General features: G+C 35.7%; 1 protein-coding gene across 1 annotated transcript in view; it reads right to left on the reverse strand.

The window, feature by feature from the left end:
* Positions 1-893: 893 nt before the first annotated feature.
* Positions 894-27276, reverse strand: part of Cdh7 (cadherin 7) — a 107220-nt gene continuing 80837 nt past the window's right edge. Inside the window, exons 7-11 of the mRNA XM_027935329.2 lie at positions 21269-21405; positions 20119-20240; positions 19353-19470; positions 15737-15988; positions 894-1387 (exon numbers count right to left, since the gene is read on the reverse strand). Coding sequence (XP_027791130.1) covers positions 894-1387; positions 15737-15988; positions 19353-19470; positions 20119-20240; positions 21269-21405 — 1123 coding nt within the window. The remainder of the gene's footprint in view (positions 1388-15736; positions 15989-19352; positions 19471-20118; positions 20241-21268; positions 21406-27276) is intronic.

A 27276-nucleotide genomic window follows, 5' to 3' on the forward strand; every position in this document is an offset into this window, starting at 1 on the left:
ACCAGTATGTTCTGATGAGTTTAATACTACGAGGCATTAAAGATGAACCTGAATTTAGTGGAGATTGGTGCTCCAAAATAAACATAACACCATGTATCAAATAAAAAAACAAAAGGTATTCTCCTGTACAAATCAGAAGAGATAATAAAAATCAACGAATAGACAGCAACTTTTTTTAAAATCATACCTACATAAGCATCTCGAAACTATTGCAAACTTGAAGAATTATCTACCTTATTCTTATCTGAAACACTTCACAATTTATTGACTCAACCATGGTTTATGTTGCCTTATATCAAATTTTAGTGGCTATTATTTGAGGGTTTTCATTTGATAAGGATATTCTGAGAATTTGTATATTGCTAAATAAAATATTTTTTTGCTACCAACAGCAATAAAATTCTCTTGAATTCTATCTTATAGCAAGCTAGAAAGCATCGCTGTGAATTAAATTTGTCCCAGGTTTTGATACACAAGGAGTTCCAGGATTTCTCAATGGCACATCATGTTCTACTCCTCTCACTGGCAGTACCATGAAGGTACACGCAGGACATTGCTGGTTCACTGACAACACGGGCCACCACTTACTCATAGAGGTTAGGTGCCTCTGCAGGTATATGAGAGTTGCTATCTATTTCACAAACCACTGAGCATTTCTTTTTATCAAAAAAAAAAAAAAAAAAAAAAGAAAACCTTCAAATGCTCAGAGTCTGTGGTCAGTGCAGTCCCTTGGATAAGTCTAAGGAAGATATGCTTCACCAAGGCGGAAACCTAAGCAGTTAAAAATGGAGAAATATTTACAACCATTTTTCTCCAGCTAGTGGAGTTCTTGCTTTCTGTATGTAGTGGTTTTGCTCTTTTTCTTCAGTACATTTCAAGTAAAGGTTCCAAGGCTATGAGTACAAACTCTCTTGGCCAGTTCCATACATGTCCGCGAGGCGTTTAAAGCGAGGTCCCCAGTCACTTAGGTAGTCATAATTCTGATCAGAGTTTGAGCTGATGGAATCCAAAGAGCTGAGTGACTCAGCGACTGAGCCATTCCCTTCAAAGGCATATGTCTGCAGAGAATCATAGGGGGGAGCCCCCGGGTCAACATCAGCTTCTTTCAGTCTCTCCCAAATAAATTCCCGAAAAATAACGTTATCTGGAATGCTCTTAAAAGTCGGTCGACTCAAGAACTGAATTTCTGGAGTTACATCCCTACGGGTCTTGGTGTCACGGATGACGTTGAGGTTCCTCAGTGCAGCCATGTCAAAAGCCTCTGTGTCTTCCTCTCCTCCACCCTCGTCATCGTACCTGACGATGTTTTCTCTAATATCTCTCTCTTCGTCAAAAATCAGGGGCTCTTTTTTCCGCCTTCTCATGGTTACAATAAGAAGAATCAGCACTGCAAGGAGACAGCAAAGTGAGAATTTCAGCCAACTGCACGACTGTCCCTCATCAAGGTGACATCGGCCCGTGATGGTGACTCAGATTGCTTGCCTTCACGGGGAAATGAATTGGCCTCTTACTTACCTGGGAATTCACAGTGGCTGATGTGCTAAAATTGCTAAAATGGCTTTAAAATAGAACACTTTCAGACATCAAGAAGCCCTTTTGCACACCTGTTCAGGATTGATGTCTTGCTCCGGCCTCTAAAGTGTTTGATAGAACAAATTGAAGGGCCAGCTCAGGATAAATACAATAATTTCAAAGCCATGCAGCATGAAGGGATTTTTTTTTGAACTTGTTAATTGCTGGAAAGGCACAGTGACATTCATAAATGTTTTGTGTCTAATTTAACAACTGTAATTTCAGGAGGAAATGGATTATAGTATTTGGTCAGGTTCTTTGAAGACATGCCTAGTCCTTGTCTATGAAATTCAGGTATTAAATAAAATCCAGCATGTCAGGCCATATACAAAGATTAAAAGCTTCCCTATAATAAATTGAATTCCACTTTCATGTATGAAATTCTGAAGTTGGACTTACTTTGTGCATTATACCTAGAGACAGAATAGAGGTTGTAGATTTTCAGCATCAGCCAAATACAGGTTTAGGAAATAAATTGTCCCTTCAATGTTGAACAGTTTTGTTCTTGTGTAAAAATTCATATTATATTAAATCATGAAGCATGTGGTTGTGCTGGAAAGCAAAGAAAGTAACTCCACTAGATTTTTTCTTTTACCTTAAATAAACTGAATATGGACCATATTTTTCATGGGCATAAAATAATCATGTGAAGCATTCTCTGGCTACAGTTGATTAAATGCTTCCTGAACTAAGAATATGTTAGGTTTCATGCCTCTTTGAATTAACTTAGAATTAGGTAGAAAAACATGTTCTTGAACTTTTGAATTCAAAAATTACTTAAAAAAAGTATTGAATTATATTTAATTATCTAAAAATAAAATATTTTATAACAATTTTTGTTGTATCAGTCTAAGTATTATTTGCAAGGTCTAGAAAGCCCAAAATTTATACTAAGTAGATAATTATTTGGAGCACATTTTTAAAAGGGGGCTTGAAGATCTGGGGGTGTGGCTCAATGGCATAGAACTTGCCTCTCGCATGTGCAAGGCTCTGGGTTCAATTCCCAAAAGTTCTAAATATAAAAACTAATAAAAAGGGGGCTTGGAACATTTGTGCTTAAAGTAATTTATAAAATTTACACTTTAGCATTAAAAATGCATTTGAAAATAAAAATATAAAACCAAGAAAGACATGCATGCAATCCAGTAAAGCTATATACCGTAACCAGGTAGGAAGCACACTTTAGCCCCCACCTCATCCTCTAGCACAGTCTACATGCACAAGTGAAAAAGCTAAGTACTTTCTAAATTTTCAGTAAAATGAACTCATTCACATCAACTAAAATCACGTATTTTCCTAAGTGTTTATTTGCTACTTGCTTTTCCATCAACAGCAATGTGACTGATGAAGTTTTTATTGGAGTTCTTTGGAAATACTTGTAAACAACTACTATTTTTTCAGGTACCACTTTCCTTTCCTTTCTCATTTGACCTTGGACTACTGTTCATAAATTTTGCACTTTGTAGACAGCAGCATACAATTCAGCAATTGAAAAGCATTTCCGAGCTTTTATGGCCCGCCTCTTATGACACATGTGTGTTTGTTCTCTTCTGGGCTCTATTTACCACATTTGAAGCCTCTCAGCCGGCTTCACAAAAGGGTAGATATACAGTTCAAAAGCTACTGCTTGATTATCTTACTGTTCCCAAAAGATGTCTGGCTCTCACCTACATTCCTACTGTGTGCATTGGCCCTTTTTGTCTACTGAGAATTAGCATTTTTACCACTCCAGGGCCCTGTGGTTTTCAAGGTCTGTGCCAGAATCCTGGAGCACAAGGAGCTTTGGCCTTGGTGTCAAGCAGGCCTCCGGTAAAAGCAGAGCTTTGCACGTGTCAGATGGGGCAAGTAACTAAGACTAACTGATCTTAGCTATCTGTCCTGGCTGACTTCAATTTTCATGGGGTGGATGAGGGAGAGAAGAAGACTTTGAAATAATATTAGCAGAGGAAGCAGAGTTCCAGGTACTTTCCAAGTGTGCAACACGACAGTTCTCATTCTCATCATCTGGCCTGTCAAGAGCATTAATTTAAACGTCCAGGAAAATGGCAGGTGGAAATACTGTGTTTTCATTGAAGGAAAAACAAAGAACAAGCTTAGATAATAGGCAAAGTAGGAGATGTAACAATCCTGTGGGTTGGCATGTGTACTAAAGGCCAGTGGGAGACAGAAAAGCTGGTGAGGTGGGAAAGGAAGGTAGGCATGCAGGACATGCCATTTGTCCTTGCTACAATTCCCTGGGGTATTTTCCCACTTGCTTGTTTTCTTAGACACAGGAAACAACCTGTCTGTAGTCATGTTGGTCTGTAATTCCTATAACACTATAGAAAGTGTTAGTAATTTCATAGATGATAACTGACAGACAAAGCCCCCAATGACCACAACCAGAGCACAAATGGAAATTGTCACTCAAAGAAAAACAGGTCAGTAAGTGTTAACACCAATGCATGAGCAAAATTATTGTTTGAGATTTATATGCCACTTTAGTTTCTGAAACTTTTCACATGGTCCCCTCAGAATAAATGTAATTACAATCGAAAGAAAGTAAGACTCTGTGAGAATTTCTAGTGAGAAACCAGAGTGAAGTAGGGAAGCGAGAGGGGATGTAAGCAGGAGCAGAGCTGAGTGGAGAGGGGAGGCAGGTGAGAACAAGAACCCTGCTGCACCACCAGACAGCAAAACTGTGGGTGAATGTGGTAGCAAAAGGGTGAAAGAGTGGCTGAGCCTAAGCCCGAGGGAGGGCACAGAGAGGGTAAGAGTCCTGTGACCAGGGACGCTCTTCAAATGTAGATCCACATCCAAATAGGCAGAAATTCCAAAATTCTCTGTCCTTTAATATTGTTACAGTGACTCTTGTCATCATATGTGTTCATCGATTATTCACGTCTTGTGCTATACTAATAAACTTGCCCACTGCCACTCAAGACTGTAGCTGGAGAGAAGCCCAAGATCAGCCATGGGGGCATCAGCCATTGTGCAGGATGCCCCAAAATGTTAATACTTTCAACATTTTCCTTATTCCCCACCTTACTGGAAGCTAAGAACAAATGTGAACTGTTTTGGAAGGTTAGATAATTAAACATGTCAATGACTTTGGAGAATATTAATTTCTAACTACTTGAGCACATACAAAAATAAAATTTAACTTTTATAAAGAACAAGTATTAACTGCTTTTCAGGGACTATGGAGATAATCCCTGTATTAAGAAGAATATTTTCTGCCTATGTAAGCACAAGATTATACATGTTAAGAGTTTTATCAGTAATCTTTTTTTTTATGTTATGGACCACATTTCTGAGTGGAGACAGAAGAAAAGATTTAAGTCTAGCTTAAATCTAGCCATGTGAAACATATTGTGTTGGATGTTCATGAATTATACTTCCATTTAAATGAACTGTATTAAACCATTTATAATAATCACTAAAAATAATGACATAATGTTGCATGCAAAATCAGATGTAATACATCTCCTAGTGACCTTTACAGTTCAATTGGTTAAACAGTAATCAAATAATAGGAATAAACTTTAGAACTGTGATAATTATTTGAAAACAAGAAAATATGATCTTATAGTAAATGAATAAATAAATAAATAAAATACAAACAAGGCACTGTTTTTACAGATATACAGAAGGCTCCTGACATTAAGTTGAATATTTTATGTGCTAAAAAATATATTTTAACCCAGGTGTGGTAATGCATGCCTATAATAACAGCATCTCAAGAGGCTGAGGAAGGAGGATCCCAAGTTCAAAGACAGCCTCAGCAGCATAGCAAGACCTTAAATAACCCTGACTCAAAATATAAAATTAAAAAAAAAAAAGTCTGAGGTTAAGTACCCCTGAGTTGAATCCCTGGTATAAATAAATAAATAAATAAATAAATAAATAAATAACTAGTAATCTTAAAAAATAATACTTTAATTTATATGGCAATATAAAATATACTAGGATGACATGTATAAGAAAGTGGTTATTTCTGTCCAGGATGCTCAGAAAAAGTCTCATGGAAGGAATGGCACTGGAACTATATGTACTTTTTTCCCTTTGGTCTCAGTAACAATCATACTTTCTTATTAGCCATAAAAGAGTTGTCTAAATGATCACTGGTGGACATGGTAGTCACCAATAACATGTGGCTAGTCAGCACTTGAGGTGTGACTGTTCTGATGTGAGATGTTTGCTAGGTATAAAATATACATGCTGGTTGAAGACTTGAGTTTTTTACAAAGTAAAATATTGATAATTTTCATGGATTTATGTTAAGTGACAGTAGTTGGGAGATACTATATTAAAAAAAAAAAAGTCTGAATGTTCTCTCTGATAAGTGGATGTTGATCCATAATAGGGAGCAGGGAGGCATGGGACAAATGGAGGAATTTTGATTGGGCAAATGGAAGGGAGGGTTGGGAGAGTGCATGGGGGTGGGGGATGATGGTGGAATGAGATGGACATCATTACCCTAGGTACATGTATGACTGCACATATGGTGTGATGCTAATAGAAATGTAAAGTTGTGCTGCAATTGTGTACAATGAATCAAAATGCATTCTGCTGTCATACATACCTAATTAAAGTAAATAAATAAATTTTTAAAAATATATATTGACAGCATTTATTTCAACTGTTTCCTTTTACTTTTACTAAAGAACTTATTTGAAAATTTAAAATTAGACATGTTGTTCATATTGATGACTCACAATAAATTTAATTTAGATGGCTAATCTAAACAAAATGATTCAGAAATGCTGGAAAAATATTAATTGCTTATGGTCCTAAGGTATTCTCTAAATTTTTGTTGCCAATTGAAAATTTTAAAAATTCAGGAAAATGACTATTATCACTGTAGTTATTACTTCACCTAAAACATATACTTGAAAAATTAACCTAATTTAAATGAAAAATCTGCATAGTTTGTGAACAAGTTCAATAATTTATTGTAAAAAATCATCCACATCAATGTGCAAGGAGAGTTTAGCCTTTCAATAACTTTCTATTCTTTTTCTTTTTTGGGTACCAGGAATTGAACTCAGGGGCACTCCACCACTGAGCCACATCCCAAGTCCTATTTTGTATTTTATTAGAGACAGGGTCTCACTGAGTTGCTTAGTGCCTTGCTAAATTGCTGAGACTGGCTTTGAACTTAAGACCCTCCTGCCTCCACCTCCCAGGCTGCTGGAATTACAGGCGTGTGCCACCGTGCCTAGCCCCTATTCCTTTTTAATTCTCCATTCTCCTTTGATTCTGTTAATTTATATACAACTTACTAAAAATATGTCATACTGTTGTCATTGGGCATTAATTAAATTTTAATAATTTGATTAACCTCTTTATGAAGTGAATTTTATTGGCAGCAGATCAGAAACCACCATGAGGAAGAAAGGACACACTGCCACTCTCTTCTTGATCAATTCAAATCTTCTCTATTCTCCCCACTTGTACTCTGCATCCTCAACGAAAACAGAGACCATTGACTGGTGACAATTTTCCCGAGATATTCAAACCAATAATTGTATTTCCTCTATACTCAGTTGTATTCATTTTTATTAGTTTCAATGTTAGCTTCTTCCATAGCCCTACTTTCTTCTATCCTGATTGCTCTTAAGCCAGAACAATTTGGGTTTTCCTTGCTTTTTCCTGGAGATTCTGGTGACCCCTGCCTTTCTGATTTTACCAAGTCCAAAGGGTGTCACCCAACTTGGACTCATTCAATAGAATATAAGAGGGCTCCTTACACACTGTATAAAAGAAAAACAAAGAGAGATTTTATTCTCTCCTCCTCAACCACAGTTGAATTGGAGGAATATCCTCAAATTCTATACTTGCTTTCTTCCTCTATGAGCCCAATGAAACCTAAGATCCTACCAGTGCTCATGTCTCTGATGTCTCACTCCCATCTTTCTGGATAGCCATATTTAAAATCAACTACTCACAATTTTTATTTATAGTGAATATATAGGAACTTACAAAATGTAATAAATTTTAAAATATTGTGATTAGTATTTTGTTTATTATTTGTTACTATCACCTCTTTAATTAATGAAATTTTTTGCCCAAATTGCTCTCACGTTTTTCAAATCTTCTAGGTTGAAACTCATTAATCTACCTCTAATTTGCTTCATATCTTGTATTCTTTTATCAAACAAGGGAATAACAAAACAGAAATTTCCAATTCATCCTTAACTTCTTCATTTCCTCCTTATTTTCAACACGTGCTCATTTCATACTCCAGTCTCCAGTGCTTACATATTGTGGCCCATGAAATATGACTGGAATCCCTTCTCTAAGCCACTGCCCTTGCCTACCACTTAAGTGCTTTCAATTCCTGATATTCCATTGATTGTGTGTTGTATTTATAGTGTTTAAACATATGGTAAGTACTATTTTTTTTATTAAGTAAATAATTATTCATATAATGCGAACTTGTACAATATAGTTTCTGTTCATGTGGGCCTTGTAAATGGGTGCACAGAAATAAACACAGACTGTACTATCAACTTACATATAACTGCAATGACCCTACTTAATCAGATATTACTCTGTTCTATCTACTAGGTAGTAGAATAATGAATAATAGAGATACTGGGTCTTCTCTTGAGGGTCTTAACATGTAAATCAGAGGCTGTAAAATAACAATTATGATAAGTAATACCCATGGGCTCATTAAAAGCTATTTTGCCTCCTAAGTGCCCTATGCTTCTGCTTGGAGAATATACTGTTGAGAGAAAGGGGAAGCCGGGTGGGAATCACTACTCCCAAGGTGCATTTTAATTTGTAAACACATATATTTACAAACTGTGATAAGTACCACAAAAGAAACAGGTGTTAGGACAGAGAACTGTGAGTGTGAAGATTGCCTAATTTAATCATGGTGGTGAGGACATTACTCTGCAGAACACAGTGATGCAGGGGCTTATGGATGAAGGGATGCAGGAAGAAAGTTTCAAGAAAAGGATGTTTTGTTTGAAAATAATGGAAATAAAGGCTGTGCAGCTCTTCTTACTGAGCAAGTAAAATGACCAGAGAGTCTGATGCTCAGAGTAGCAAGCAGGTGGTAGATCATGCCCTGCTTTGTGGACCATGAGAAACAGTGGGGTTGTATTTGAGCATACTTGGTGATTTGGAAGTGTTTCAGGCAAAGAAATAAACCAGTTTGTTTTAAAAAGTGAAATGAGCCAGGTGTGATGGTGCATGCCTATAATCCCAGTAGCTCAGGAGGCTGAGGCAGGAGGACCTAGAATTCAAAGCCAGCCTCAACAAACATGGGGTGCTAAGCAACTCAATGAGACTCTGTCTGTAAATAAAATACAAAATATGGCTGAGGATGTGGCTCAGTGGTCAAGTGTCCCTGAGTTCAATCTCTGGTACTTCCACCCACATCCCCCAAAAAGTGAAATGATATGGCACTGGTTATTATAAGGAAAATATATCATCAGAAGTGACATCTAAAGCAAGTTCTGAAGGAGGAGTAGTCCATCTATACACTGTAGAATCAGAGATTCATGCAGAATCTCAAGAACAAGTGGCCAACATTTTAACTTGCACTTTTGAACCCATACTACCACTTCCATTCACAAAGAATAAATAAAAATGTGTAACTAAAATAGTATAAATGAGTGATTGAGGCAAATTAAATATCAACTATAGAATTTTAAACTAATAAGAAAGAATCCTTGATATCTCCACTGAAATATTTCCACTATTTTTAGTTGTAAGTTTCTGATTTTTTTTCTCAAGCATACATATATTCCGCTGGCTATTAGCTGAAAATATAATTTAAATACATTTAACCTATAAAATAGCTATTTTCCAAAAATGTTAAAGAGATAGACTGAATCTCGGGAAAATTTCATAAATATGTAGAATATTAGGAAAAAAAGAAAATCCAGATCCACTGGAAATGTCCCTATGAATAGTGATGAAAATTAAATCAAATGTTCTTTCCCATTACTGAGTACCTTCAAATCACTTATGGTTTATCCAGCAAGCATGTGTGGAATACCTTGTATATGTCAGAACTGCAATTTATGAAATGCCATGTGTAATGATAAAATAATGCTCAACCCTTGCCTTCAAAAGCAGGAGCCCAGTGGAGAGGACAGAAGAGGTGACAAGCCAATAAAGCAGTTAAATCATGGCTTGATGGATGCCGCTTGGCTCTGGTGGATTCTCAAAGATGGCCAAACCCCAGTGCAATGGGGCTCTCCAGAGAGGCACCCAACCTGAACTCAGAAGCCAAGAAAGTGAGTTGGAATACAAAGAAAAAAAAAAAAAAAACCCACTATGGATTCTGTATGGATGCTGGAGACAGGCAGGAGAAACAGAAGGAGCACAGCAGACTGGGGCATGGAAGAAAGCAGAGTGAGTTTGAGAAAACGCGATGTACATTCAGTTTGTCTAAAGTACACTGGGAGTGGAGAGAAATAAGTTTGAGCTGAGAGGGAGCAGTTTGCTTTTCAAGGGTCTGTGATTTCAGCACTTAGATGATGAGGAGTCATGGAAGTATTCTCTTAAAGCTGGGATGTGTCACAATCACATTTGCTTTTAGGAAGCTTTGTCTTCAGTTCTGATGGACTGCATCTGGCCGAGGGTGGGGAGGTCACTATAATTCAGGAGGGAAAAGATGGAACCTAGACAAAATCAGGTGCATCATCAGAGGAAAGAAATGAACTGACTCAAAAACTAACAAAGTAAAACCGAGGACTGATTAACTACGGAGATGGGGCAGAGAGAAGAGGGAATGCAGACAGAGTCCACTCAGAAAAACACAAAAATAGGTACCAACTAGGGAAAAGAAGCAGGAATGTAGGGAGATTATTCAGGATTTGATATTTCTATTGAGATTTCTATTTTCAGCTACCCCAAAGAACAAGCCCATACATAGGTAGAGCCATTGCAAAAAGATCTGTGTAAAGGAGTCCATTCTGCCTGTGTCTCAAGACAGGGTAACAATTAATTAAACTGAAATAATATTTTATTTCCCATAAACAAGTATCACAAAATTTTTCTTCTTTAAATGTGGGAGAATGAGTTCATTTGAGCTTAAGTTAAGAGAGATAAAAATGTTCTAAGGATGAGGACTATTTTATGCACAAGGTGATGCATGTTGCATTTAGGTTGTGTTAAAATATAACCTCAGTTTTTACACGGACATTTCTAAGAGTGTTTTCTCAAGGCCAGAAGTCATTGGAAGATACTATAAATTAGGTACCCAGAATTAACCAGTGATCCCTATGTGAAACATATCAAAGATATTATTGCCTCTAATTTGGCAGTATCCAGGCTTGTGATACCTGGAGACCTCTAAGTATCTTCCAGAGATACACAGATCTTTCATATATGAAAACATACAAAAAAAAGTCCCTAATCAAGAACATTTAGAAGGTAGTCTTGCCTGGTTTTGGGTTCTGACTCTGACACTCATTGACCCTGTAACTTTGTATACATTTCCTCTAAGCTATACATTTCCCATTGAAAAACTGTGTATAATAATAATCATTGCCTAGTAACATTTTATGAGAATTAAATTAGATACTGCTTATAAAGTACTTAGGTTAATGCCCAGCTCATAGCATTAAGCTTATGAAATGTCTTTCGTTTTTCATTCATTCTCTCTCACGTTTGTTGGAATGAGGAACACATTCGGTGCCCATTATTATCTCAAGAATTACCATGTGCATTATATTCTCTCATTATAGATTATGATGTAGATCAATATTTTGCATAGAGCTGCCACTGTTTTTCTTAGTAATATAATTTTATATTAGTAATGTTGACCACTGACAAAATAAGGAAAATACTTCACTGTTGAACAAAATCACAAACAAAAGCAATAACAAGAGGCCAAATATAGTTTAGCATTCAGTGGGTGAGGGAAGAAAACTGACAAGAGGCTTGAAAGCTAAATGTAAAGATATCCACAGAAGACACACTGGAAGAGCTTGAACTCCATCCAGCGAACTGTGATTTTTACAAACTCCTCATTAAGCCTGAGTTTATGAAGCCAGCCTGGTTTAACTAATCCCAAAGCGTCTGATGAGCAAAGAGCTTCAAGAAATGCTCCAAGACTTCAATTACCTGGAACTTAAGCTCCAAATAGGGAAAAATCCCAAACTTCATTTAGTAAATTCAGTGGCACAAAGAGGCTTCTTTGTGCAAAGTAAGAAACTAGCTGTAATATTCTCCAAATAGATGTGTGATATTTAACACTGAAACCTGTTTTAATCTGAAGCAGTTGAAATTCTTTCTCTTAATTTCTTAAAAAAGTTACCAAGTTAATAATTTTATTTGTCAGTCATTCATAGAAAATTTTTCTTTAAAGCACTTTTAGCCTAGAGGAAAAATAATTGTATATGTCAACAAATAAAAATTTAACTATGATAAAAATGCATAAATAAATTGGTATTGTTGTTACTCATGTGACATGCTTTTTACTCAAGCTTTAGAATATCAGAGCATCTTGTCAGATATTGATGATAATTTTTTGCATTAAGAACATTTGATGACTTCATCATGAAATTTGAATCTGGTGATTTTGTCCCACATTCAAGTTGTACTCACTATAGACAAAGGAAACCCACATTCTATTTTTTTTAATCATCTCTTTCATTTGGAGAACTGAAGAGCAAATAAATTAGAGAGAGGTCAGAGTAATGGAGTATTGGGGCAGGAAAGATGGCGGAATGAGATGGACATCATTACCCTAGATACATGTATAACTGTGCATATGGTGTAACTCTACACTGTGCACAACCAGAGAAATGAAAAGTTGTGCTCCATTTGTGTACAATTAATTTATATGCATTCTGCTGTCATATATACCTAATTAGAAAGCTTGCTGTAAAGAAAGATACTATCTTTATTTTCTTGGTGTAAACTCTGTCCAACCTCAGTATGTGGACAAAAAGTAACTGTTATAATCACACACTGAGTATAAATCTCAAAGAATTTCCAGACCCAAGTTCCAGAGAGTTTTCTGTGTTAGAGTCCTGGGACTGCTGAAGCTTAAATAAACCTACTGCCCAATAAATAAATAAATGAATAAGAAAGGAAGGAAGGAAGGAAGGAAGAGAAGTCAGAGAAAAATTCAGCCACAAAGTTAGAAAAATAGAGATGGACATGAAGACTGACAAGTCTAACTTCAAATAGCATGCATTTCAAATCTCAAAAAAGAAAAGTCTATATTTGAGTAACAATTTTTGTATTTTCAGGGTTTATCTCCTTGGTGGTTTAATCCAAAAGCAGTGATTGAGAATAAGGAGACCTAGCATCTTATCCCATCATAGCCCTGACCTTGTTATATGAAATCTTGCAAATTCTCTTCCTCATTATCCCTCAATTGCCCCCTATGTAAAATGCAGAAGTTTGGGCTGGAATCAATTTCAAGGATTCTTTCTAGTGCTAACATTCAGTATATCACCCTGTGTCAGGCTACAGTCACGTTAATTTGTCACATAACTGAATCCAAACCTGACATGTAGTAAAGTGTGTTTTTTAAAGTCTCCAAAAATGGCTTTTATACTTTCATCCTTAATTGAACTTGATGATCTAATTATTTCTCACCATTCCCAATTCCTCCCCTTCATTTTTTTCTTGGAACATTTGTTCAGAAATTTGAGTTACCAATCCTGATACCTAGTGTCTAGAAATAAGATTCACACCACCTTTTGAAGTGTTGTAAAGAATGAGCCATTTGTACCCTAGAAATCAAGTGGCTGCCAGGCTGTGTACTCTATCTATACCCCCCTGAGGATACACAATTTCACTGGCTTCAGAGCCTGTTATATCAAAATCCAGACCATAATAGTGAAGACAGAGCCAAAAGAGTGCACAAGCCATGATTATTTGTTCCCACCAAGTTATGAGTATAAAGTGATTATGATTCTGAGCTGGCATTTGAAGAGACTGCTCATTGTACTGCATTACTACAGAAATGGAAGCCCCTATTTCAAAACTGCTTTTCAGCACAATAAGGCTCTGCTTTAACTCACATTTCATAGACTTGTAGAAATGAAAAAAAAAAAAGCCAAAGTTTAAAGTTTGATCCTTAAAAGTAGAAGTGGGGTTTCTAATTGCCTAACACTTAAGTAATATGCTCAAATTTAACAGAAAGCTGAGTCACACTTGCCTACATTTTGAAGAAATCTCCCAATCCTATGTGTATGCCTATAGACACTAACACATATACAATATATCTAGGACTAAAATATAATAAAATTCTATTTTAGATATTTTTAGTAATAGCTCGATGATTCTCAGCTAACTAGAATTTTCAAGCAACCTCAATTGCAAGAAACCACAAAGTCTTGTGTGAAAATCTTTACTGAAAGTGCAGCAAGCTTCATCAGAGAGACAGCCTTTTAAAAAATCAAAAGTTGGGCTGGGGTTGTGGCTCAGTAGCAGAGCACTGGGTTAGCATGCATGAGGCACTGGGTTTGATCCTTGGCACCACATAAAAGTAAACAAATAAAATAAAGGTATTGTATCCATTTATAACTAAAAGGAAAAAAATCAAAAGTCAATTCTCTACTGGTGGAAATTAATTTGGGGGGCACGTGCAGCTTTATCTTATTCCTTTTAAGTGCAGTGTATCGTATGCTGTTTCTAACAAACTGGTTCAGTTTAAACAGCACTCCATGCACCATGTACTATGCTTTTTTTTTTTTTTTTCTGACTGTACTTCAAGCTAAAGACATTGTCATTTTAACTATGACAGGGATTTAAAAAATATTTTATGCACTTATTCAGCTACTATAAGTAAATATGCAATTTACATCTTTATTATTACATTTTAGAACCCAGTAGAGCAATAAAAAATAGTTTGCAATGGCTTCTTATTTTGCTGTTGTTTTCAAATTTACTTCAGTGACTTATATTCTATAATCAACTTTAACTGGGAATTACTTGCCATTTCTAATGAATTTCTGAAAGTTTTTGCCACCTGTGTGAAACTTTGTGAAAAAAAAAAAAACTAGCTTAATTATTTTCTTCCAGATTTATTTGTTTAGCTGAAGTTTATTAAAGATAATAACTGCCATTTTTATGAGACTGTTTGCAATGTATTAGTACTAGGTCTTAGTTCGGTTAATAGAGTGAGGATGTTTGCTTCATCAATAATACTTAAAATAGATTGAATATTCACTGTGCTGTAGACATTCTATTCTTTACATGAATCATCTCATTTAGTTTCCACAACAACCTTGTGAGACTAGTTCTATTATGTCCTGCTTTTTGAATAGGAACCTTGCTACAGCGGAACTAACATGGAGAAATCCCATATGATGGAGGAAAAAATAGAAACTGGTTTTGCCTAACTCCACAAATATAGTTTGTTTTTTTTTTTTTGGCATTACACAATGCTGACTTCCATTATAAATGACGCTTTTGAAAAAAACATGCTATAAATGGATTCAGTAATTGTATTAAACCTCAAGAAAACACAAAGCACAATTTCGGGTGCAATGTTAAATGTTTGTTGTCTTTGTTGTAGGAAGTGATGTTGTAAAGAAGAGCTGTGTTGGAATGAACCCATTATACAATGGCCATGTTGGAAGTCTCCCAGTTTTTAAAAGGATGCTGCACAATCTTTTATGCAACTGAAATTTTAATGTGAGTTATAAATCTAATTAAACCCAATAATAAAATATTCATGAAAAAGTACAATTAAATATTCTAATAATTCTTATAATATTTGAATTGCTGAAATATTAATCTTCTTAAAATTTACAAACAATTTAAGAAAGCCTCTTGAAATATCTTTTAAAAAGTTGCCTATAAGGACATAATTTCTAAAATAAGCATATTATAAAAACAATATAGAAATGTTCCTTTTGGTCTAGCGTGTTTCTTCTGTGAATATTTTAAAGCATGTAAGTGGGATAAGGTGAATTTAAAACAGAAATCTTGAAAAGTATCCATTTCAAGCATGAGGCATAGATCTCCACTGTTGTTTTGAAAATGCAATTGATTTTTTTCCCTGCATTATGCTTTAAATACACGGTGTCCAGTGCGGCCAGCTAGGGAGTTTCATTGAGTGAGTGAAACCCCATCTGGTAAAGTGTTTGAATATGTGCTTGAATGGACACTCTGAAGGGACAGAAAGCACCAGAGCAAAGCCCTGGCGCCATGTGACTGCTGTTGTGGAGCAGGCACCGCGCAGAGTACCCACCCAGCAAGGTCAGGACGCAGGCCAGGATGGCCACCAGGGCTCCCGTGCTGAGACCAGCAGGCAGGACGTAGGCCTCGGCGTTGCAGGTCTGGGCTACGCCGTCGGCGTCGCAGTCACAGACGCGGATGGTGAGCGTGTTGGTGCTGCTGAGAGACGGGGACCCACTGTCCACGATGAAGATGGGCAGGTAGTACACCGACTGCTCTTGTCTCCGGAAGCCGTTCCTTCTGGTGAGTATGGAGGCCGTGTTGTCTAGGGTAAAGAAGGTCAGATAGTGGTCAGGTTGCAGGTGAGACAGAGGCTCCCGGTGGACTCCTTCTTGCCTAACCTTCGGTCCCTCTGTCTGTGTCAGTCCTCAAGTAGAGCAAGCTCCTGATTTCAGACCATTGCTCAAAAACTCTCTGAATTCGTTTGGATAGAGAGACATCCTTCCAGTATAACACCTTTAAGACATTTATGTTATCCCACACATAATCTGCTATTCTACACAATAAAAGTCTACATACAATTGTGCAACATCTCAAACCATGTATTTTTAGAGTGAAGGTGGAAACCTAACAGGTTAAGTATTTTTTGCAGCAGCACCATGAGGCATGACTGAAATTTCCAATCCATCCTTTCTTCACAAGTTCCAAGCTCAATATAGAAAAAAGTAAAATAAGCTACTGTGGCTTTATTAAAATTCAATATAGATAGTTATTTGCTTAACACAGAATGTATTCTGGGAAATACATCAGGTCATTTTATCCTTAGGGGAGAATCATGGCATGCTCACCCAAACTGAGAAAGCTGCAACATCACTAGGAGATAGTATATGATGGGACCACTGTCACATAGCCATCATGGATATGGCCCACCACCAACTGAAGTGTCAGCACATAGCACAGGACTATGTGTGGGTATTCAGTAGGGAAATTATTGTACTGTTTTCTTTTTAAAATATTCATAGATACGTCTACCTCCTTCAACTGCATGTAATAAAATATGTTGTCAGTGATAACTTAAGTCATTTTTGTTTAATTTATATTCAGTATTCTATTTCATCTAAACATTATAGTAATTATAAATATTTAAAAAGTCATCAATATGTTTATATGACATGCTGTGATTTCTATATCAGAAATGGATTTTTTAATTTGTTAGCAATTTCTCCAGATAAATTGTCTTAATTAACTAATTATAGAATTTATGGGGTTCTCAGAATTTACAGTAACTAATAAAAATTTAAAGCAAAAGAAGGGAAATCAGGACCATAGTTTTATCCAGTGTGTATATGTGTGTGTGTGTGTATACACATATATACACACACACATAAATATATATTCACATATGTATGAAAGTATATAGACTATGTATATAAAGAATATATAGAGAAACATGTAAAAGGATGTACATATACAGTGTTATGTGTTTATCTGAGTGTCTATATATATATTCTTCCAAAAACTTAAATATATGCTTATCCAATGCTAACAGAAACCAATTAGCAATAGTTGGGTTAGGTAAAGTGGCAGTCATCTCTAATCCCAGCTACTTAAGAGGCTAAGAAAGGAGGATTGCAAGCTTGAGGCTAGCCTGTATAACTTAGCAAGACCCTGAATCAAAAATGCACACATACATAAATAAATAAAAAGGACTTAGGGTTGTAACTCAGTGGTAAAGTGCCTGGGATGAACCCTTAGTACTGCATGAGTAGGTGCAAACACACACACACACACACACACATTAATAATACTTAAGTGAAACAGCAAGCTGATGTCCTTTCTGTCTCAAACAGCACAAAACAATAGGCTCACCTTACATTTAATAAAAGATATTTACTACAATTATAGATGATAAAGAAATAAAAGTATTTGATTATCATATTCCCTCTGGTGGTTTTTATATAAACAAATCTATTATTTTAAAAGATATGGCCATAATTTTGAGACCATATTTTTTTTTAATGAATATGTCTCAAAATAGAAACAAAAATTAAAAGTGCTGTGGGTATAGTTTGTCCCTGGGTGTTAAATCTCCAGTATTAGGAAACAAACAAACAAGAAAAAATTTGATATGGTACTCCCTGAAAAGTTGAGGGATTTATATTGTACACGTCCTTATACACTTAATATATTAATACACAGGTCTTATTATAAATTTGACTCAGATGGTATTTGTGTTTAGCATTTGATACAGAAAAGTTTTACAAAGTTGTCGATTTGTAATCTGACACATCAAAAGCACACATGCACACATGCAGACGCACACATGCACACACATACACAATTGATTAAGAAGCACAAGCTGAAATTTCTACCATGGGAGAAGAGAACCCTATGGTCAGCATGCTCCCCAAGATGGAAAAGAACGTAAGGGCTGATTTTCTCTCCACTTGGATGTCTTTCTTTGTGATACAGGCTGGGGGATTCTGGGCTTGATGTAGTTAATGTAGGGACACTTTCAACTGTGTGGCATGATGTCCCATAAATCCAGTTATGTTTGTGCTTGAGCTTCACAGAATCGTGGTGGCATTGGATGGTGACACGTGGGGAATGTGTTCACATTCTCCTTGTGAAGGCCGTGTTTTTCCCCATCTGCCTTTGTACTGGAAGCCTCCAAACCCGAGAATAAGGCTTTCCAATGATGATTAAGTCAGAGAGTTTGGGATTACAGACAGAGAATGCCCTTTCCTTTATGACTAAAGGGAAATGGAGTGTTCTCATGAAATTGAGATTGGTATCTGGAAAATTATTATTTTCAGATTGAATTTTTGAGGCTAAGTTTGGATTTTCTGCAGAAAAGGTTGTGGCTTGCAGCAAAAGTTCCCATAATATCCATCTTTTGAAAGCAAGTCCTTCCAGTTAAGCCTGTACTTGACTAGAAAACCTGCTTCTTATTTTTTCCCTCAGAAACCCAAGATATAAATCTGTAATTAGATACCAGATAAGCATAATCACATGCTTCCTTTAAAAGTTCCTATAGTTGTCAAAATATATTATTAAGCAAAGTCAGGTATTTGTAAAATATTTTAAAAATAACACTTATGAAATGGCTAAGAGTGGTTACCTCTGAAGCAAGGAAGCATGATTTGTCATGGTAAGTTCTTTAATTTTTTTATGCTTTATGTGACTAGCATGATGAACATCTTATTATTATCTTCATGGAACATCTTTATATTTATGTAAAAACAAAAGAATAACAGATGTTATTGAAGAAAGCATTAAATCAAAGTTGATCTAGGTGGAAATGTGCAAGGTCTGATTATTTTCCCCTGACTCAATTTGTATCTATGCTGCATAGTCCTTGTTAAGGCAGTTAGCTGGCCCTCAGTATATCAGATCATTTGGATAAAAGCATGATATACAAATAAGGAAGCACATGTCTACAAGAAAAGAAAGAAAAATAGATTTCACTTTTCCCCTTTGGCTTTTGGACTAAAATGATTTAAATAGCAGCTTCTCCCTTGTGGCAGCAGATCTATAGATAAAAATTACTCGAGGAGCTCATTGCCCTTTAATTAATGTCCTTGCTGTTAAAAAAAAAAAAAGAATCCATGAGCTGCATTCCTGCAGGAGAAAAAATCACTTGCTTAGTGAGTCTGCCACTACCTCTGCTAGCGACAATAACACCTTACCTTTGTTATCCTTCAACGAAAAGTTGTGGTTATTTGTGGCATCCGTTGTTAAGCTGAAGTAAAACTGGTGTCCATTGGATGGCTCATCTTTGTCAACTGCACTGATCTTCTGGATAACCTAGAAATAGAAAACGGAAGGCAGGGAAGCACACTGGTGTGCTCTGCTACATTTGTTGAGGCAGGACAGAGCAGTGTTACAGATCATAATAAATGTCGTCTTCCCGAATGAGCTGGGGGAACCAGCAGATGTACCTGTGTGAACCCAATCTATAAAGGGCCCTGAAAAACAGACCACAGCCTTTTCAAAGTGCGTGTTTGAACTTCTTTTCCTAAACCTCAGCAATGAGCTGCACCAATTGATTAGACATCCCAGTAAACATCACAACGATGTGGACACAGAACATTGACTGTGACTGAACTGCACTCCATTCTCAGAACTTCAAGGTTCTTAAACTCTGCCGTATAATGTGGGGAACAGCCCAATCCAGCTTAATATTCTATATTTCTCCTTAAAGGAGCTGAAACCCATAACCATTGAGCGGGGCTTTTATAAAGTTTACCTTTTCTTCCTGAGGAACTGTGGTCACCCAATTAAACCAGAATTTGAATGTTCCTTTCATATTAGTTTATGCTGCACATCAAAGCATTAGTTTTGCTGAAACATGCGGATGATATGTTATCTTAAAGCTGGGAGATTTCAAAGGCACTGCTGCTGGGTGTTCCTAAAGAAACCACAAACAAGAAGCACGGTCTTCAAGCCTCTTACCTGCCCTGGCTGGGCATTTTCACAGACGGTGGTTTCGTAGTCCATGGCGAATTCGGGGGCGTTGTCATTAATGTCTAGTATAGTGATGGCCACGTAGCCTCTTCCTACCTGGGATGGATTCTCTAATAAATGAGAAAAATGTGTCACCATTTACTCTGAAAGAAAAGCTGTTATTCTGCTAATTTTCTCAGGGAATGTCCACAGAAAACTAGCAAAAACACTTAACATTAAAAATCAGGCAAAAATATTTGCATCTCTGAAGCATACGACTTAAATGAAATTTATACTTGTAATTCTACATTCTTTAAAGGGAGCAACAGATAATCTGATCCAAATATGTATGTGTTAATTTATGTGTGTGTGTATGTATATATATATATATATATATATATATATATATATATATATATATATATACACACACCTTCAGGCATATATGCATATATGAATACATGCAAATGGATGTGTGCATATATGTATGTGGTAATCTATGTATGTACACAATGTATATTTATATGGCATGTATATATGTGCTTGTGTGTGTGTGTGTATGTGTGTAGTCACCAAAAAGGAAAATGTTGAAAGAAGAATGAACAGCAAACCATGAAATTTGATTTTCTTTGAACCTAGAGATTATCTTTAATTGACTATAAATTTATATTACATACACAGTACAAAATGTGAATATGCATTAGCTAATATATATAATATGGATATAGTTTTTAAAATTTTTTTCTGATCAGGAACTACAATTGGTTGTCCAAATATTCAAAAGTAGGTTTCTTGGTGTACAGATCAATTTACTAATTATGGTAAGTTACTTCTCCAATTCCCTACCAGCATGAATGAAATGTATGAACTGTGACCCCAAAGCAAGAGGACTTTTAAAGTTCATTCAGGCCCATTATCTTATAGTGCTGTCTTTTCACTAAATTTTTAAATATTAGAAAATATATGTCATTAATATTTTACATATTTGTAAGTATTAGCAAATATCTCTAGTGAACACAAATGTTTTACAGCTTGAAAGTTTTGAATTTTCTCATTTTTGGTCAACTTGATTAAATAACTATGTGATGTAGTCTTCAGCAACCTGTCCTCCACCCTCATTCTCCTCTATCCTCAGTTAATTTTAGACGTTACAACTTACGGCTCTCCATTGCAAGAACTGTGATGTTATGAATTGCATTTGTCTCTCGATCCAAAGATTTGGCAGTAGTAATAACTCCACTGTTGGCATCAATATTAAAGTATCTCTCCAAATCTGTGTTTCTGTCAATTGAATACCTAATTGGAAATTAAAAGCAAATAAGTAATTAAATAACATTTATGTTTGATGATACTTTGCTAAAATTATTTCATTAATTTCATAACTAATCACTAAATCCTGCTGACTCCATGATCATGTTACTTCATGTTAGTAACATAAATCTATGTTGTCTTTAAAATTTCTCTCACATAGCCCTTGGCTCATGTCTTGTGTGTCTGTAATATTTTTGCTTTTCTAGCAAAGAGTTTAAACCACACACCACAACTTCATGTACAATCACAAGATTGGGATCCTAATTAGAATAATTCATACTCCAAGTATGTATAATATGTCAAAATACACTCTACTGTCATGTATATCTAAAAAGAACAAATACAAAAAATGAAAAAAAATACATACCACAATATAATTATTTTTACAGTGGCTTTGGGTATATGGTTATAACTTTGAATTCATTATTTCTATTATTATGCTCTTGAAAAATATTGAAAAGAGATAGTAGCACTGGCCATGGCTCTAGGTCCCTCTGGAATACAACATATATAGACAACTTGCCATTTGCATATACTTATTAACTTCTTTTTTTTATAACAACAACCTGATCATTATTTATTTTATCTCTCGCCATTTTATATCTTATCGTCTTGATCAGGGTGCCAAAGGCATTTCCAAGTAGAACCCCTAAAATTGCATCTGCAACCTAAATATTAGTGAAAACCTACTGTTTCACTTGTATTCTTATCCCATGTTACTTTTTCCCTAAAAAATAATGGTTGTCTCTATTCAACATCATTCTTGATAATCTAGCCAGAGCAATTAGAAGAAAGAAATTAAAGGGATACAAATAGATAAAGAAGAACTCAAACTATCACAATTTGCTGATGACATAATTCTATATCTAGAGGATCCAAAAAATTCCACCAGAAAACTTCTAGAATCAATAAACAAATTCAGCAAAGTAGTAGGATATAAAATCAACACCTATAAGTTAAATGCATTCCTATACAGCAGTGATGAATCCACTGAAAGAGAAATTAGGGAAACTACCCCATTCACAAGAGCCTCAAAAAATATAAATATAATATCTGGGAATCAATCTAATAAAAGAGGTGGAAGACCTCTGCAATGAAAACTACAGAACACTAAAGAAAGAAATTGAAGAAAACCTCAGAAGATGGAAAGATCTCCCATGTTCCTGGATAAGCCAAAGCAATCCGTAGCAAGAAAAGTGAAGGAGAAGGCATCACAATAGCAGATCTTAAACTACAGAGGTATAGTAAGAAAAACACCATGGTATTGGCATCAAAATAGACTTGTAGACCAACATTACAGAATAGAGGACACAGAGACAAACCCACATAAATATGGTTATGTCATACTAGACAAAGGTGCCAAAAACATTCACTGGAGAAAACATAGCCTGTTCAACAAATGATGCTGGCAAAACTAGAAATCTGTATGTAGCAAAATGAAATTAAACCTCTATCTCTCACCCTGCACAAAAATCAACTCCAAATGGATCAAAGACTTAGGCACTAGAACAAAGACCCTGGGCCTAATAGAAGTAAAAGTAGGCCCACATCTTTACCATGTTGACCTAGGATCTGACTTCCTTAACAAGACTCCTAACGCGCAAGAAGTAAAATCAAGAAATGTGATGAATTCAAATTAAAAAGCTTCTTCTCAGCAAAGGAAGCAATCAGTAATGTGAGAAAAGAGCCTACTGACTGGGAGAAAATTTTTACCATGTGCACCTCCAATAATGCATTAATCTCTAAGATATATAAAGAACTCAAACAATTTAAAACCAAAAAAAAACCAAATAACCCTATCAATAAATGGGCTAAGGAAATGAACAGACACTTCACAGAAGAAGAAATATAATCGATCAACAAACATATGAAAAAGTGTTCACCATCTCCAGCAATTAGAGAAATGCAAGTCAAAACACCAGTAAGCTTTCATCTCACGCCTTTCAGAATGACAATTATCAAAAATACAGGCAACGATAAACGTTGGTGAGGATGTGGAGGAAAAGGCACACTCATACATTGCCAGTGGGACTGCAAATTGGTACAACCACTATGGAAAGCAGTAGGGAGATTCCTCAGAAAACTTGGAATGGAACCACCATTTGACTCAGCTATCCCACTCCTTGGTCTATACCCAAAGGACTTAAAATCAGCATACTGCAGTGACACAGCCACATCAATATTTATAGCAGCTCAGTTCACAATAACTAAACTATGGAACCAACCTACGTGTCCTTCAATAGATGAATGGATAAATTTTATTTAAATTTTATTTTATTTAAATAAAATAAAATAAAATAATATTCCATTCATTCAATGGAATATTACTCAGCTTTAAAGAAGAATGAAATTATGGCATTTGCCCATAAATGGATGGAGTTAGAGAACATCATGCTAAGTGAAATAAGCCAATTCCCAAAAAAACAAAGGCCAAATGTTTTCTCTAATATCTGGATGCTAATTCACAATAAGGCAGGGAGCACTAGAGAATAGTAGTGTTACCTTAGATTAGGTAGAGGGAAGTGAAGGGAGGGGACGGGAGGTGATGTAGGGATAGGAAGGATAGTAGAATGAACAGACATATTGCTGTATGTATATATGATCAATATGATTTGCAACATGTACACTCAGAAAAATGAGAAATTATATCTCATCTATGTATATCAAATGCATAAATGCATTCTACTGTCATGTATAACTAATTAAAACAAATAAAAAATTTTAAAAATATAATAATCATTTTCACAGTCCCCCAACAGTCTTTCTAGTTGGGAAAGACAAAAGTTCTCATTTCAAGACAATTAATTAAATAAACAAACTAAGAAAAAAACAAAACAAAACAAAAAAAAAAAAACAGAAAAACACACATAGTGTAGGCATGATGATTAACAACTGATTCAACTACACCCTGAGCTGTCATTGTCTGGGTCTCCTTGACTCCTATGACCATGTTCCTCTACCACAATTCAGGCATAGATTCTTAAGAGCACACCCATAGCTCGAGAGCTTTTACCATGCAGTACTACTGAAGCCGAAACTCAAGCATGTGACTCCCTATTCCTGCTCCTGCCACTCCAGCACCCTGCCTCCGGCATCCTGATGAAGACGACATATTTTTAATACCAGCACATTTCCTTCAATCCCTCACTTCTTTCTCACTAGGTCATATATCCCTGGTCCTGATTACTATCACTCCCATGTATGTATATGTACTTCCTGCAGTCAAAATTGCTGGATTGAAACAGGAAAGGCTATTTAACATCTTTTTGTTTTTTCTTTTTTGTTGAGTCAGGAATTTGGGAGTGTGTTGGTAGGGCCACTTTTAGCTCTTGGTTTCTCAGGAGGTTGCAGTCAAATGCTGGCGGGGCTGCAGCCCTCCAATGCCTGACTAGGCCTGGAAGATTCATCTCCATAGTGTTTCATTCACCTGGATGCAATGTGAATGGCATGGACGACACATGCACTAAGGAATCTTTCCAATGTTCATTACTGATTCATGCTTTTTTGAAGCTAGGATACCTGGAGTTATAGATTCCTACATCACTTCAAACAATTTGGAAAAGGAATAGCACAAGCTACATTATGACTTTATCATTAATATTAAAGTAACAAGAACAAAATTGGGGAGGGGTGTACAGTTCTGAGAATTTTACCACATGCATGGATCATGCAGGCACCACTTATCATGCATCACCAACACAGTGTGGTGTCCATCACCTCAAGGCTCCCTTGTGCTGTCTCTTTGTAGGTACATACCATCCCATTGGTAGTCCATGGAGAACACCCATCACTATAATCTCATGCTTTTGAGAATATTGTATAATGCAATCATAGAAAGCAACCTTTTAGGACTGACTTCTCTAACTCAGTGTAAAGACTGAGGTTCACGAACGCTGTGCCCATGGTTTGTGTTATTTATTTAATTAAAATGTCCATGCATTTTTAATGCTGGGCAGTAGTCCATCAAATGAATGCATGCCAGCATGTTTACCCACTCATATACTGAAATATATTTGGGTCGGTATCAATGTGCAAACACAGCTACTGTAAACATTCATGTGCAAGTTTTGTTTCAACACATTATCTTTTCCCTAGGGCATAGGATCACTGGGTCCTATGTTGATAGGTAACTGCCAAAATGTTTTCCAACATACCTCTCCAATCTGCATTCCCATCAAAAACAGATGAGAGTACTAGTTATTCATCTCACCACATGGTGCTTTCTAATTTACATTTCCTTAATGATAAATTATCCTGACCACATTTTCTTGTGATTATCTGCCATATGCAGGCCCTCTTTTGGGAAATATATGTTCAAATAGGTTGCCCATTATTAACCGGGTTATTTTTTTCTATTGTACAAAGTTTTGAGAGCTCTGTATGCATACTTAATTAATACAAGACCTTTGCTAGCAATGTGATATACTTTCCCCAATAAATTGCTTTTCATTTTCTTTGAAATACTTTAATCCTGATAAATTCATATATATTAATTTATTTATATAATGTGTATTGATATTTATTATATATTACATATATATCTATATGTATGATCATATAATATGCATATTACACACATTATGACAGGTATTATGTGTATATCCCTTTTCCTTGTCATTCCCCTTTTCCCTTTTCTTATTCCTCTTCCTTCCAAGGATGGTGCTCTGGTTGCCATGTTTAAGAGCTTTATGTCTACCCCTGTGTTATGAATATATTTTTTTCTTTCAATACTTTAATTATTTTTCATTTTACATTAGAAATACAACCCATTGTGAGTTAAGTTTTGTGTAAGATGTAAAGTTAGGCCACATGCACATACGCTTATCCAGTTGTCATGTTATATCCTCAAAACTCCATCATCTTCCCCTAAATTTCTCTGCACATTTGTCAAAAATCCAACTCATCATATTTATGTGCGTTACTTTCTAGAGTATCTATTTTGTCCCGTTGATTGATATGTGCACCACCTCAATTTGCAGATACCACAGTGTTTTGGTTATTGGAGCTAGAATCAATCTTGAAATCTGATACACTGATTTTCCTGCCATTATGCTTGATTTCTAGAATTATCTGAATATTCCAGATTCTTTGAATTTTCTGTGAACTTTAGGTTCAGTTTGTCTACAGTTATATCAATAACTTCTGGAATTTTGATCAATATTTACTTTATTCTATGAATTAATTTTGGAATAACTGACAATTTTCTTGTATTGAGTCTTCCAAACCATGAAGAGCATGTGTCTGTCTGCTAGGCTTTCCTTTGTCTGTTTTTCATGATACAGATCCTAAATAGGTTATGTTAAATTTGTACCTGTGTATTTTATTTTTGCAGTTGTAAATTCTAGGTATCTTTATGTCATTCATTTCTAATAGTACAATTTGAATATATCAAATATAATTAATTTTTCATGTCAACTTTGCATCCTGTAATGTCAGTAAATCCCTTCCTGTATCAGGAGATTTTTTAATTTTTTCTTCGGATTGTTTTTTGTAGAAAACGATGATATCTTTGTGAATAAAGGTAGTTTTACTTCTTCCTTCAGTTGTTACGACATTTAATTCGTGTTCTTGCCTTATTGTGCAGGAAAGCACTTCCCATATGATGACTATAAGGCTGAGTGGGCATTCTTGTTTTTGAATTGTGGGGGAAATATTGCTTTGTTAAGAATTGATTCTAATATTAGGCATACTTTATTTTAGATGATATTTATTGTGATAAAGACATTGTATTATATTCCTAGTAATTAACATATTTTGGGGGGAAATGAGGGGGTTAATGGGGATTAAACTCAAGGGCACTTGACCACTGAGCCACATCCCCAGCCCTATTTTGTATTTTATTTTGAGACAGAGTCT

Source organism: Marmota flaviventris, chromosome 16 (assembly GCF_047511675.1).
Source record: "Marmota flaviventris isolate mMarFla1 chromosome 16, mMarFla1.hap1, whole genome shotgun sequence".
In the NCBI taxonomy this organism is placed as follows: domain Eukaryota; kingdom Metazoa; phylum Chordata; class Mammalia; order Rodentia; family Sciuridae; genus Marmota; species Marmota flaviventris.